Source organism: Halichoeres trimaculatus, unplaced genomic scaffold (genome assembly GCF_033239565.1).
Source record: "Halichoeres trimaculatus isolate MK-OKI-2021-1 unplaced genomic scaffold, fHalTri1.1 fHalTri1_scaffold_1, whole genome shotgun sequence".
Taxonomy (NCBI): domain Eukaryota; kingdom Metazoa; phylum Chordata; class Actinopteri; order Labriformes; family Labridae; genus Halichoeres; species Halichoeres trimaculatus.
In genome coordinates, this window is record NW_027437179.1 from 40,474,678 (window position 1) to 40,487,115 (window position 12,438).

At 41.0% G+C, this 12,438-nt stretch overlaps 1 protein-coding gene across 1 annotated transcript; it reads left to right on the top strand.

Annotated features, from left to right (window-relative positions):
• Window positions 1-3,970: 3,970 nt before the first annotated feature.
• On the top strand, window positions 3,971-11,351 carry LOC141789540 (kelch-like protein 10). Its single transcript, XM_074669009.1, has 5 exons — window positions 3,971-4,137; window positions 7,345-7,831; window positions 9,822-10,433; window positions 10,550-10,699; window positions 11,004-11,351. The coding sequence occupies exons 1-5, from the start codon at window positions 3,971-3,973 to the stop codon at window positions 11,349-11,351; spliced, it is 1,764 nt and encodes a 587-aa protein (XP_074525110.1).
• Window positions 11,352-12,438: the final 1,087 nt, after the last annotated feature.

Consider the following 12,438-nt stretch of genomic DNA (forward strand, 5'->3'; position numbering starts at 1 on the left):
CTGAACAACTCTGAGAGGGAGAGAGGAGGAGAGGAGGTGTGTGTGTGTGTGTGTGTGTGTGTGTGTGTGTGTGTGTGTGTGTGTGTGTGTGTGTGTGTGTGTGTGTGTGTGTGTGTGTGTGTGTGTGTGTGTGTGTGTGTGTGTTCAGACCTCTTTTGTCGAGACTATAAAGGTGAGAACATCCGGTGCTCTAGTCTTCAAAGCTTCTTTTGACTATTTAAAAACTTGTACGGAAGCCCGGAGGAAGAAACAAAAAAACAAATTTAAAGAATTGAGTCACCTTTGTTTCTAAAATTATGTAATTAAAAATTTTATTTTAAGAGTCACTGATTTAATCTCTCATTTTAGACTTTCTTGTTTTTAAATCTGAATAATCATAATCTAAAGGAAATAATATAATTTGGCGTTTTGTACGTTGGACGCAGAGATGTGCCTTTTTAGAATTGTGACAAACTCCTTTCCCCATCACTTATTTAACATTTTGATGCCAAAACACCAATTACATTGTAATCGATAATAAATGATACCATTTACATCTTTTATATCTCCATCAGAAGTTGTCAAAAAGCAGGCCAAACTAACTTTACTCCTAAAACTAGCAACATTATTTGAAAATGTGAGGATGTTTTTTTATCTGGAACAGAGATGTCTACATTTATTATTATTCTATAGTACTGTAAAGACACAAAAACATGGGGAAAAAATCAAAGTCATGGAAAAAAAAGGGAGAACAATCTACAAAAGTTTGTTAAAAAATGAGTCAAACAGGCCTCGCTTCAGTTCATTAATGTGCAGGATTTTTTATTTATTTATTTTGTTTTTGTTTTTTTCTTAAATTTTTTTTTCTTAGTTTGTTTAAAGCATTAAATCCCCCACTGCCTTTCCTTAGGGTCAGAAAAGTTTGAAGTCACTATTTTCTATTAACTCCTGATAAGAGTCCAGATGATGAATTGTGCCCCCTCTAGTGGTCAAAGTAAGTAACTATCTACTGTCAGTGGTGGAAAGTGTACTTTTTTGTAAAAGCAATGATTACACAAGTGTTATTATATTTAAAATCAAAATAATTGTATTAATATTCATATAATTAATTTTTATCTCAATGTTATTTTTGTTGTTCCAGCTTCTGTTTTGTTGCATATTTGTTGGTTTCAAAATAGCTGTCTTGAGTTTAAGCAGTGCAACTAATTAATCAAATGAGCACAATATTATTTTTAATTATGTTAAAAAATACAAGAACGGACACTGAGCAAGTTAGTTTTATGTTTAGACTCTTACTTTTGCTGGTTTGCTGAAAATTTGCCAAACCATGTGCACACATTGTTGATACCTGAGATGCTGTGAGTTAATCTGCTGCATTCATCTGTTGTTTTCACCTCAGGTGTAAAAACATTTCTTTTTGTAAAGTGTGTTTATATCCAAGAATTAACTTTATTTTCTTGGTGCATTTTCTTTGTGCATTTATAAAAAATAAAAAGACATAGTTTTCCAAATTATTAAGCCTATGTATATCTCTTATTTTAAAAGCATCTCTTTGTTGCTCCAGATATTCACTTTTTAGTTAGGGTTTAAAAGAGTTTTGTTCAAGCACTGCTGTCGAGTTGTTAACCGTTTTATTTAGTTTTATAAAGCTTTAAGATTCCAATCTGATGAAGAGCAGGTGTGCTTGAACCGTTACCTGGTCAATTCGATATTTGGTTTTCCAGAGTTTTTCTGTGTGATTTGTGATTTGAATAAAGTCACATTTGCACCAGTGTGATCTGAAACCATAGACTGTAAAAAAAAAAATGGACGCCCCTGGTGGCTGGCTGCAGTATAGGCCAAAAAATCTATCCACCCAGTCAGTCCAGATGGGCTGTGGTCAAACTTTAAAAAACTAATACACCTGATTAAAAAGTTTCTCACGTCCGATTATTGTGTTGATTTGAAGATATCATTTGGCTGTCTTGTATTCAAGTCCTCTTTTTTCTGAAAAGTTTCGTTTTTATTAGTTATACAAGGTTAAAAACAAGGGTTTACATCAGGTTTAACGATGATTAACAGCTGCCGTTCTTGTGTATTTTTTTCAGGGATTGTAAAATATGTCTTGAGGTAGAGTCAAGAAGTGATTAGACTCTCAAAAGTAAAATAATGATTATTATTTTTGTCACCCAGCTCCACTCAGATTCTCCCAGAATCCCTCACAGTTCCTACTGCGCAGACTCCGGCTCCAAACTGCTACAATGGCTGCACCTGTGACAGGGGAATATTGGCTTCAAAACCATACAATGATAAAAGGCGGAGCCCCGCTGTCCACTCTATATACAGTCTATGTCTGAAACCATGACAAGAGGAGACAGACGTCTTTAAAGTGTTTAATCGTCAGGTCTGTAGTGGGTCAAACACTCCTTAACAGAGCTCTGCTGGCTTTGTGATGCAATTGCACCTGTATGCTTAGCTTTCAGGTGGTCGCTCAAATTATGAATACGTCTGTGACTTTTTAACCAAGTTTGACAAATCTCTGTCCCTCTCTATAACCCCAACACAGTCAGGTTGAAGTTTCTGTATGTCCGTGGATATTAGTTTTCACCACTGTGACTCACTGCTGCTGCTTAACCCTGTAAAGCCCAAACCATTAAATAATTGACAGAAAATTCCAGTTCTTTGAACTTGGAGCCTTGATTGGTCCCTCTGAACAACCCCCCAAAACATCTTCAAATATCACTTTCCATATTTGAGTTTTAATTTGTATCATATTTGATACATCAGGTCACAATGCTCAACGATTGTTTTTCCTGAATAAATCACAAACATATCTAAAAAATGTGTACTTCCAAACATAAACAGTGCCACCATCATGCAGTAGTGAGAAAGCCACCAATGGAGCTGGCTGGGTGGAAGCCTGGAAAAAAATAACATTTTAGTATTTTACTCTTTTTGCGGTTCACAGCCTTTTATTTTGCATGGTGGAAGGCCTGAAAACAGTTGCTCTCCTTGTTTAAACAAAGATGCACTCTGCATTTCTGACAGTACACATGGGCAAAGTGGCCTGTGCACTGCTTGCATCTCTGTCGGGTTTCCCATGTTGGAAAACGATCCAGGCCATCCTTTCATACAGCAGTACAGCAAGTTTCATACCTAGTTTTTAACTCTAAATGTACCAAATTATGTGATTTAAAAACAAAAAGACTGTATGTTGCTTGATTTTAGATATTATGCATGAAATACAAGTAAATGGTGATTGACTGTTTTAGAGTTACATGACCTTATATACCCGCTGTATCAAATTTAAGACGCCATCCTCAGCACGGTTTACTCAAACATATATCGAGAATTTTTTAGTATTTTTACTTTGCATGAACCCAGTAAGTGTTCCTATTGATGTTTTTTTCTTTTCTTACATTAACCTTTTCAAACTTGGCAAAGTTCTTCTTGAAAAACCACCTGTGTCCAATTCCCGAGTCATGACAGTCTTAGAGCGTCACTGGAAGAGCGGCTAATGAGTGACTTACTACCTAGTGTTGGTTTATCTGTGCACTGCATGTATCTGATTGTACACATCAGGTTTTTCAGGATAAAAAATACCACACTGCTTATGTGGAAGGCTGAAAAAGTCATGTATCAAATATGATACGTTTGGCGTTATAGGGTTAACTACGGTGAGCCAAAAGGGACAAAATAGCACACATTATGGAAATACCTATCATGTAATTTGGTATCCGGCCTGATCATGATGAAAAAATGGTTGTCGATTTCAGCTGTGTTGTTTTAGACATTTTTTAGTGTGGTCGTTTTCTAATTCAAAATTGTTTAAATTTAAAATGAATTTGTTCCGTCAGAGTCACTCTCTGTGACATCACAACAAACTGTTCTAGAACTAAATCACAAAATCAGACAAGAATCAAAAAGTCAGTCACTTTAAAACTGTCTGAGGACACAACCACAAACACTTCACCAAAAAACAAAACAAACAAAAAGAGGAATTTCATTCACGATGAATCCTGAACGCGCTGAAACAGAGAAAGAGATAAGTGACACGACGTCCACAGTCCTGAATGAACTCCGTATGGAGCAGAAACTGTGTGACGTCGTGATCAAGACTGAGGATGTCGAGTTTAAGGCTCATAAGATCATCCTGAGCAGCTGCAGCTTGTACTTTCGGTGAGTGTTAGTCTGTGTTTATGAAAGGTGTTTAAAACCTGTGAGCAGGTGCAGACCTCTGAAAAGCAACTCATAACCAAACTAGTCAATCCTTCACTCTGAATTTCTTCTTCCATTTGTGTTAATTTGTTCATTTGGATTGAATAAATGCTGCAGGGACACTCCAAAAATCCTATTCAGTTGGATTAGTTATTTATGAATCAACCCAAAATACACTGCTCAAAAAAATTAAGGTAACACTAAGATAACACATCCTAGATAGCTGAATGTGCTTACAACAAAATCACACAAAAATTATCAGCGGAGATCAAAATTTAACCCATGGAGGTCTGGATTTGGAGTCACGCTCAAATTAAGTGAAAAAACACCATAGGCTGATCCAACTTTGATGTAATGTCCTTAAAACAAGTCAGAATGAGGCTCAGTAGCGTGTATGACCTCCCTACAATGCCTGGGCGAGCTCCTGATGGTCTTCTGAGGGATCTCCTCCCAGACCTGGACTAAAGCATCTGCCATCTCCTGGACAGTCTGTGGTGCAACATGGCGTTGGTGGATGGAGCGAGACATGATTTCCCAGATGTGCTCAGTTGGATTCAGGTCTGGGGAACAGGGAGGCCGATCCATAGCATCAATGCCTTCGTCTTTTGCAGGAACTGTTGACACACTCCAGCCACATGAACTCTAGCATTGTCTGACATTAGGAGGAACCCAGGGCCAGCTGCACCAGGATATGGTCTCACAAGGGGTCTGAGGATCTCATCTCGGTACCCAATGGCAGTCAGGCTACCTCCAGCGGTCATGCTGGAGGATGTTGCAGGCAGCAGAACGTTCTCCAGCGTCTCCAGACTCTGTCATGTCTGTCACATGTGCTCAGTGTAAACCTGCTTTTGTCTGTGAAGAGCACAGGGCGCCAGTGGCGAATTTGCCAATCTTGGTGTTCCCTGGCAAATGCCAAACGTCCTGCATGGAGCTGGGCTGTAAGCACAACCTGTGGACGTTGGACCCTCACACCACCCTCATGGAGTCTGTTTCTGACCCTTCAAGCAGACACATGCACATTTCCGCTGGAGCTCATTTTGCAGGGCTCTGGCAGTGCTCCTCCTATTCCTCCTTGCACAAAGGAAGAGGTAGTGGTCCTGCTGTTGGGTCGTTGCCCTCCTACGGCCTCCTCTACGTCTCTGGACACTACGCTGACAGACACAGCAAACCTTCTTGCCACAGCTAGCATTGATGTGCCATCCTGGATGAGCTGCACTACCTGAGCCACTTGTGTGGGTTGTAGACTCCGTCTCATACTACCACTAGAGTGAAATCACCGCCAGCATTCAAAAGTGACCAAAACATCAGCCAGAAAGCTCAGGAACTGAGAAGTGGTCTGTGGTCTCCACTTGCTGAACCACTCCTTCATTGGGGGTGTCTTGCTAATTCCTGTGAATGCAGCAATGCCTTCATAGCATATGTTCTTCTGTGTCAAAAAAAATGTCTTCTTCTTCTTCTCCCACCCGTTTTTTTTGGACCGCTACTTCTTCTGCAAACTTCAACCGATTTTCACCGTTCAAACTTCAAAACGTGTGTCTCAGTGGGGTTCAGTGGGCTATGACTTTTCAGAAACTTTTCACAAATACTTTCAGAAATACTCAACAATTTACGCAATTTCGGTCTTATAGTGATGAATGCGGAATTTTCAAAATTTTGTCCCTTTAGGACATTTTTTCAGCCTGCTTCAAACCCTTCTCATTCAGTCATACATTCAGCTAGAAACTTCATCCCAACTTCAAAATATTCAGCTATCTTTTGGCTTCATTCAGTGGGTTTCAAGTTCTTACTAGCATTCATAGTGTCTTCACAATGACTCTTCAAAGGTCATAATGCTTTACAGCTCTTTAAGCCGTTTAACATTGGTGTGTATTGGACGGAATGTTTCAGCTTAGAGTGAGAGATTCAAACGACAGAGTGGGGAAATCAAAACCTGGAAATCTTCTGGACAATCTGTGGTCTTGGTCACAATTTTTGCCCCACATAGACAAATTTTATGTCAAAATGTAGGTAATCTTGTCCTGCTTCTGACAAAGTGGTGTTTAAAGCAAAAGGATGGCGCGCTTTTTCACAAAATGGCCAGCTGTCAAGAGAAGTCAAATGAATCACCCCATATACCTCCATGTTAATTCCTGAGGGGTTTTCTCAGAGATCAGTGGAATTTCACTCATTTGTCTCTCACCGTCACGGGCATATTCCAGGGTCTTCAGACATGAAACAAACATGGACAGCTTCCTCAGGGTCTCAGGATTCCTACAGTGTGAAAAATTTTTTGATCGGCCCTTTGGTTTAGTTACAGTTGCAAAGAGTTTGACACCCTGATTTCAGTGGGAATGTGTTGGGAATCGACAGACTCCACCAGCCTTCTGATGGCAGTTGGTAAACAATGATCACCATGGCAACATCTGGCTTCAGATGAGCCTTAGCTGACAGGCTTACGTGATTAAAAACTCACACACAGGATTTCATTTTAGCTGCGTTAAAGAGATCAGACTTTCATATTTTCTCAGTCAGGTCATTGTTTCCATAAATGTTCTTCAAAATTGAATTCATTCCTTTAATTTTTGAAGTGATAAAGCCATTTGAACTTTAAATTAATTTATCCATTCCATTGATTCATCCATTTATTTCCTTTCATCCAAGAGTTCATGGCAGGCTAATTCTGCATTCTGCATTAGCAGTTGAGCTTTTCAGCTTTTCAGGACTTCTTTAAAAAATTTTCAGACATATCCTCAGTCATTCATTTTCAGCAGTAGCAGCTCAGCGCAAGCTTTTCAAGACTTAATACAAACATTTTCAGATATAAATTCAGTCATTTGTGTTCAGCATTCTGCATTACCAGTTCAGCGCAAACTGCTTCATCATTCTGCATTCACAGCACAATTTCTCCAGAAATTGCTTTTCTAGTTGCCTATTATTTCCACCTGTTGTCTATTCCATTAGCACATGTGAAGTTGATTGTCAATCATTGTTGCTTCCTAAGTGAACAGTTTGATTTCACAGAAGTGTGATTGACTTGGAGTTACGCTGTGTTGTTTAAGTGTTCCCTTTATTGTTTTGAGTAGTGTATTATTTTCAACTTGATTTTTTCTTATTTTTACGCCATTAATAACAGAACACTCTGTAAAGTTCACTTTTTAAACTCTTTCCTGTCTTTTTTTAATCTTGCAGCACCCTCTTCTGTGGGGCCTGGGCGACAGATAAGCTGGTGTACTCCATCCCCGGAGTGTCTCCAGAGATCATGTCCCACATCATCAGCTACGCCTACACCAGCTCAGTCCCCCTGACAGACCAGAACGTGAAGCAGGTTTTGGAGGCTGCAGACCAGTTCTTGATCCCAGGGCTGGTCCAGGACTGCTGCGTCTACCTGGAGAACAAACTGTGTCTCAGGAACTGCATGACCACCTGGAGAGTGCTGGATTTCTTTAACTGCACCGAGTCCAGGAAGAAGGTTTTCCACTACGTCTTAAAACACTTTGAGGAGATTGTTGAGGTCTCAGAGGAGTTCCTGGAGCTCTCTGAGAATCTGCTGGGACTCATCATCCAGGATGATCACCTCAGTGTGAGAAATGAAAGAGTAGTTTTTGAGGCTGTCCTCCGCTGGATCAACCACCTGCCTGAGGAGAGACGAGGGTGCATGGCTGTGCTGTTGGCCAAGGTAACAAAATATCACCTGTAATCAACATTAACCCTTTATGAAACTGCAATATTTTTATAATACTCCATCTGACGAAATATTTGAACCCAGATTTTGACATAAAGTTGTATTAACTCTCATACAACCAATGAACTTTCAGCACAAATATGTCGTAAATGAAACCCTCACAGAGGATTAAAGGCAGGAAGTGCTCGCTCTGCTCATGTTAGGGGCGCTCTTTCCCCTCCCCCTTTGTCGTACCCCTCAGGGCTTGCCCACATGCAGCCTGGCATTTTCACAAGTTTCCCTACTCATTCATATTTTCAAAAGTGCTTTTGTCCACATGCAGTGGACATAAGTGCAGCTTGAGGCAAGTCAAACCCATATGCGGCAGTATTTTTCAGAGGTAAAACCCCTGCCAGCCAATCAGAATGAGCCCTGTCATTCAGCTGTGAAGTCTAAGAACCGAAAACTCAATTTTCAAGCGTCTACACAAAACCATAAGACCAGAGTTTTCCAAAATCTTCACCTTGGCCGGAGTTTTCAGAAAACATGATTTCTAGCGATGTAAAGATGTGGTTTTGCTTGGACAACACGTCTAAATGTATAAAAATATATGTGATTTCCCAGATACCCAGTTACATGTGGACATGGACTTAAGCCACGTTTCCAGCGGTTCAGTTCGGTTCGTCTCGGTAAGGTGTGCATTTTGTGGTGTTTCCATTGACTTATCCCGGGACAGATCCCCAAATTACCGAGAGGAGCCGTCCCACTTTTTGGGACCCTTCTGTTGGGGTGCCAGACTGAACTGATCTGATCTCGGGAGGTGGAGCTACAACACTGCAGACCATTGATTGGTCAAAAGAATCGTCAATCGCCATTGCTGCTCTTTGTTTACTGTGACACGTTTTTCTTCTTTGTTGTAGCAGGGTAAACTGTGTCCTGCTGCTATGGTGTCACGCTATTAAACAGCTGCAGCTATTGGCATCCGGCTTACACGCAGCCTACCATGAAGGTAGGGAAACGGTATCAGGCTTAACCGTGCCAAACTGTACTGAACGGAACGGACTGCTCAGTGGAAATGCGGCTTTGGTCTACCCCTTCCCTTTGACCCTTTGTTTTGAGGTCCAAGGAGAAGGGTTGACAACGCCACTCGATTCCTGCTACGTCATCACCCCTGGCGGCTGTTTCTTCTCATCCAAAGCGAACACATCTTACAAAGTGATGATAAACTGATGTCAGATCAGGGCGACACATTCGCAGCAAACAGACTTCACTACCATGCTCCGCATCACATGAGTAATGAGACAGCTAAGCTCTGAAAAGCTAACTTTAAGCTAACATTACAGTTTTCAGAAGCTGTATTATGTAGCTTCTGAAAACTGTAATGTTAGCTTATCATAGCTTATGTAGCTAACGCAGCTCCTGAATGCAGCTTATCTGTCTGATCATTCATGAAATGCAGTTCATTGTAGCATAGCTAATGTTAGCTATAGCTGTAACTAAATCAGTGTTAGCAAGATTTAAAATATAACCAACAATTCAGAACATGGCTAACATCAACGTGGAGGAGCAAAGGATTGGATATCTGATTAAAAAAAAAATCCATATCATGGGAAATTGGGAAAAATTGGGACTAGCCCTTAGCTACACACACTGAATCGTTCGTCATCGTTTACACGCAGACTCTGGGATCTCGTAAAGTAAAGCCCGAGCTTTTTCTTTGTTTTAATGAAGGCAGGTGAAACCAAACCAGTCTCTGTCCTCTGATTTAATTGGTGCCAAACAAGACGTCAAACAACACCTTTGGATTTAGTTTGGATTCATTGGTTTCAGGAAAAATGACCTAAAATTTTGTGGATTATCCCATTTTACATCCGTATACTGCACATCTCTGACATGTTGATCTGACCCTGTTTGTGGAGAAATCAGCAGGGTGTTGGAGAGTTTTGGTTTTGAGGTTATTGGTATACAAACTGTTTCTAACTGCTTCCTGTTGTTGTTTGTGCAGGTGCGGCTGGGCTTAATGAATGAAAGTTACCTGGTGTATGACGTGTTTGCAAACGCGCTGATTCAGCAAAACCCTGAATGCACTCCGATCGTCCATGATGCATCTGCTGCATTTACAGACTTCTTATCCAATAGACACTCAGATACCATCTACAGCAACCCGCTGAGCCGCCCTCGTATGCCTCCCTCCATCTTGTTGGTCACTGGAGGCAAAAACGTCTTGGACCCTGCAGTTGAACTTGAGGCGTATGATTCCCGTGCTGATCGCTGGGTCACTTTTGGCTCTATTGGGGCTCATCGCGCTCACCACGGCGCTGCTGTCCTCAACAACTGTGTGTACCTAATCGGAGGCTGCAACAGTGAGGGCTACTTGAACACCGTGCAGAAGATCCACCTCCCCAGCTTCACTTCGATGGACGTGGCCTCCTTGAACAGTCGCCGCAGCTCCGTCAGCGTCGCAGTGCTGGGTGGACTTATTTACGCCATGGGAGGTCACAACAGGCACCCCCAAAGATCTGTGGAGTGTTACCACCCTGAGCTGGACCGGTGGATCATGGCAGCACCAATGCATTCAAAGAGGACTGGGGCCGGTGCCACAACTTTCAACGGCAAGGTGGGTAAAGCAGGAGTAACGCAGTGCACCTGGATCAATCCGGGTCGAAGGATGTAAACAGATTTAAGATTCAAAAGTGTAGATCAGTGATTCATTGTCCCAACCTTTGTGTGCAGATCTACGTTTGTGGTGGAACCAACGGGAATTACAGCGCCAGCACAGCTGAATGCTACAACCCAGAAACCAACACCTGGACCATGATTGCCCCCATGAGGGTAGCCCGGGCTGGGCTAGGGGTCGCTGCCTACCAGGGTCGCATTTATGCAGTAAGTGTCCATATGATGACTTTGTTTTCGTAAACATGGTGGCCTTTGCAAAGGGTTTAAAAAGTATCTAACCTCATAAACTTTAGTTTGCATGCAGAAACCCCCATCAGACTTTCTGACAGACTCATAAAACATTTTATAATCTCTTATTTCTGGAGTGCATGTGACTATTTTAGGCCTGGGAGACTTTAGATTTAATGCATAGTGTGTTTAAGATTGAGGAGGCAGTATTTGGTATCTGGTGCCACTCTTGCAGACGTCGCTTCCTGAAACTCCATGTTTACATTTCTCTTTCCTTTCCCAGATTGGCGGAGTGGTCAACCACACGAACACATGTGAGGCGTACGACCCTCAGACCAACAGGTGGAGCCGAGTGCCCTCCATGTTCAACCGTCGTAGTTACTTTGGGATCGAGGTGGTGGATGACCAGCTCTTTGCAGTCGCTGGATATAACGGCACCAACACGCTGCTAACTGTGGAGCGCTACGACGAGAACGCTGGCATGTGGTTCAGCGCCGCTCCTCTTGAGGCGCCCCGTAGCGGCCTCAGCTGCTGTGTGCTGCCTGGACTCCACGAACTGACGACCCAGTTGTTCCCACGACCTCCACTGAAGTCAAGCACTGTGGAGGAGGCTGCAGGAGGACACAACTGACCCCTGGTCCACATCTTCATGACAAATAACATCGAATGTCAGTCAAAATATTAAAAAAAAAAAAAAAAAAAAAAAAGCAAAGCACTCTCAAGAGGTGTCATTTATCACACTTCCTGAATACCCTCACCAAACTCAGCCTTCAAAATAAAAGCACCACTCTGTTTCATCGATAAAGAAACAGAAGAACAAACAAGAGAATTAAAGTAACCATGAAACATCAAACTTTTAATAATAAACCTTTTAATACGGAATGATTCCTGAGCCATTTACAGTTTACATTTTTTGGTATTATGCGATAATTTTCATTACATCAAGTTGTTATAACTGCTTTTTCTTTGCTTTTATAAATGTGCTGCAGTGTTTCTGTGTGTTAACGCCAGAGGGAGTTTACATTTACATTAAAAAAAAGGGGATACTTAAGCTATTTTGGTTATTTTGATAAGATGAATGTATTATCACCACCAACTTTGAAAATGTACTACCATTCAAACTTTTTTTCTGATTTCACTTTTGAAAGTTGAAGAAAATTGGAATGATTTCCTTTCCAGTTTGGTTGTATTATTTTTCTCTACTGAGGCCCACAGGATCAAACAGCTTTGTAAAAATAGTCCAAAATATTTTTTCTTTTGTGATTACAGGTGACTTTTTCTGTTGTTGCTGTGTTCAGTACTTCAGGGCCACATTTGATTCAACCATCTCAGCCCAGTTTTCCTTTAGTTTTAATTCTTTTACATTTTTTTTTTTTTAAAGAATGTTGTGCCTCACACTTGCCCCTGTGAAAAACTTCATTTAAGCATTCCAAATGCATCATCAAATCAATAAATACATGAAGAAATAAAAATTATTCCAAGAATATTTTTTAAATTCAACGGACAAGCAGTCGTAGCCGTGGGAGCCTGTTTCTGCCAGGTAAAATTAAATGAATTAATTATTAGCAAAAGAAAATAGGAGTTGCCTGAAAAAAATGCCTTTGCCCTTTTTATTTTTTTTTTCAACATTCTTTTTTGTTGGATTTTTGGCACAAAGTTACTAGAAATTTACCATTCGTTACAATGAATGCGTGCATTTTCGCATTGGAAAATTATAA

Coding starts and splice junctions, on each gene's coding strand:
- LOC141789540 (XM_074669009.1), top strand. CDS start 3,971: ATGAATCCTGAACGCGCTGAAACAGAGAAAGAGATAAGTGACACGACG. Junction 4,138..7,344: donor AGCTGCAGCTTGTACTTTCG/GTGAGTGTTAGT, acceptor TTAATCTTGCAG/CACCCTCTTCTGTGGGGCCT. Junction 10,700..11,003: donor ACCAGGGTCGCATTTATGCA/GTAAGTGTCCAT, acceptor TTCCTTTCCCAG/ATTGGCGGAGTGGTCAACCA.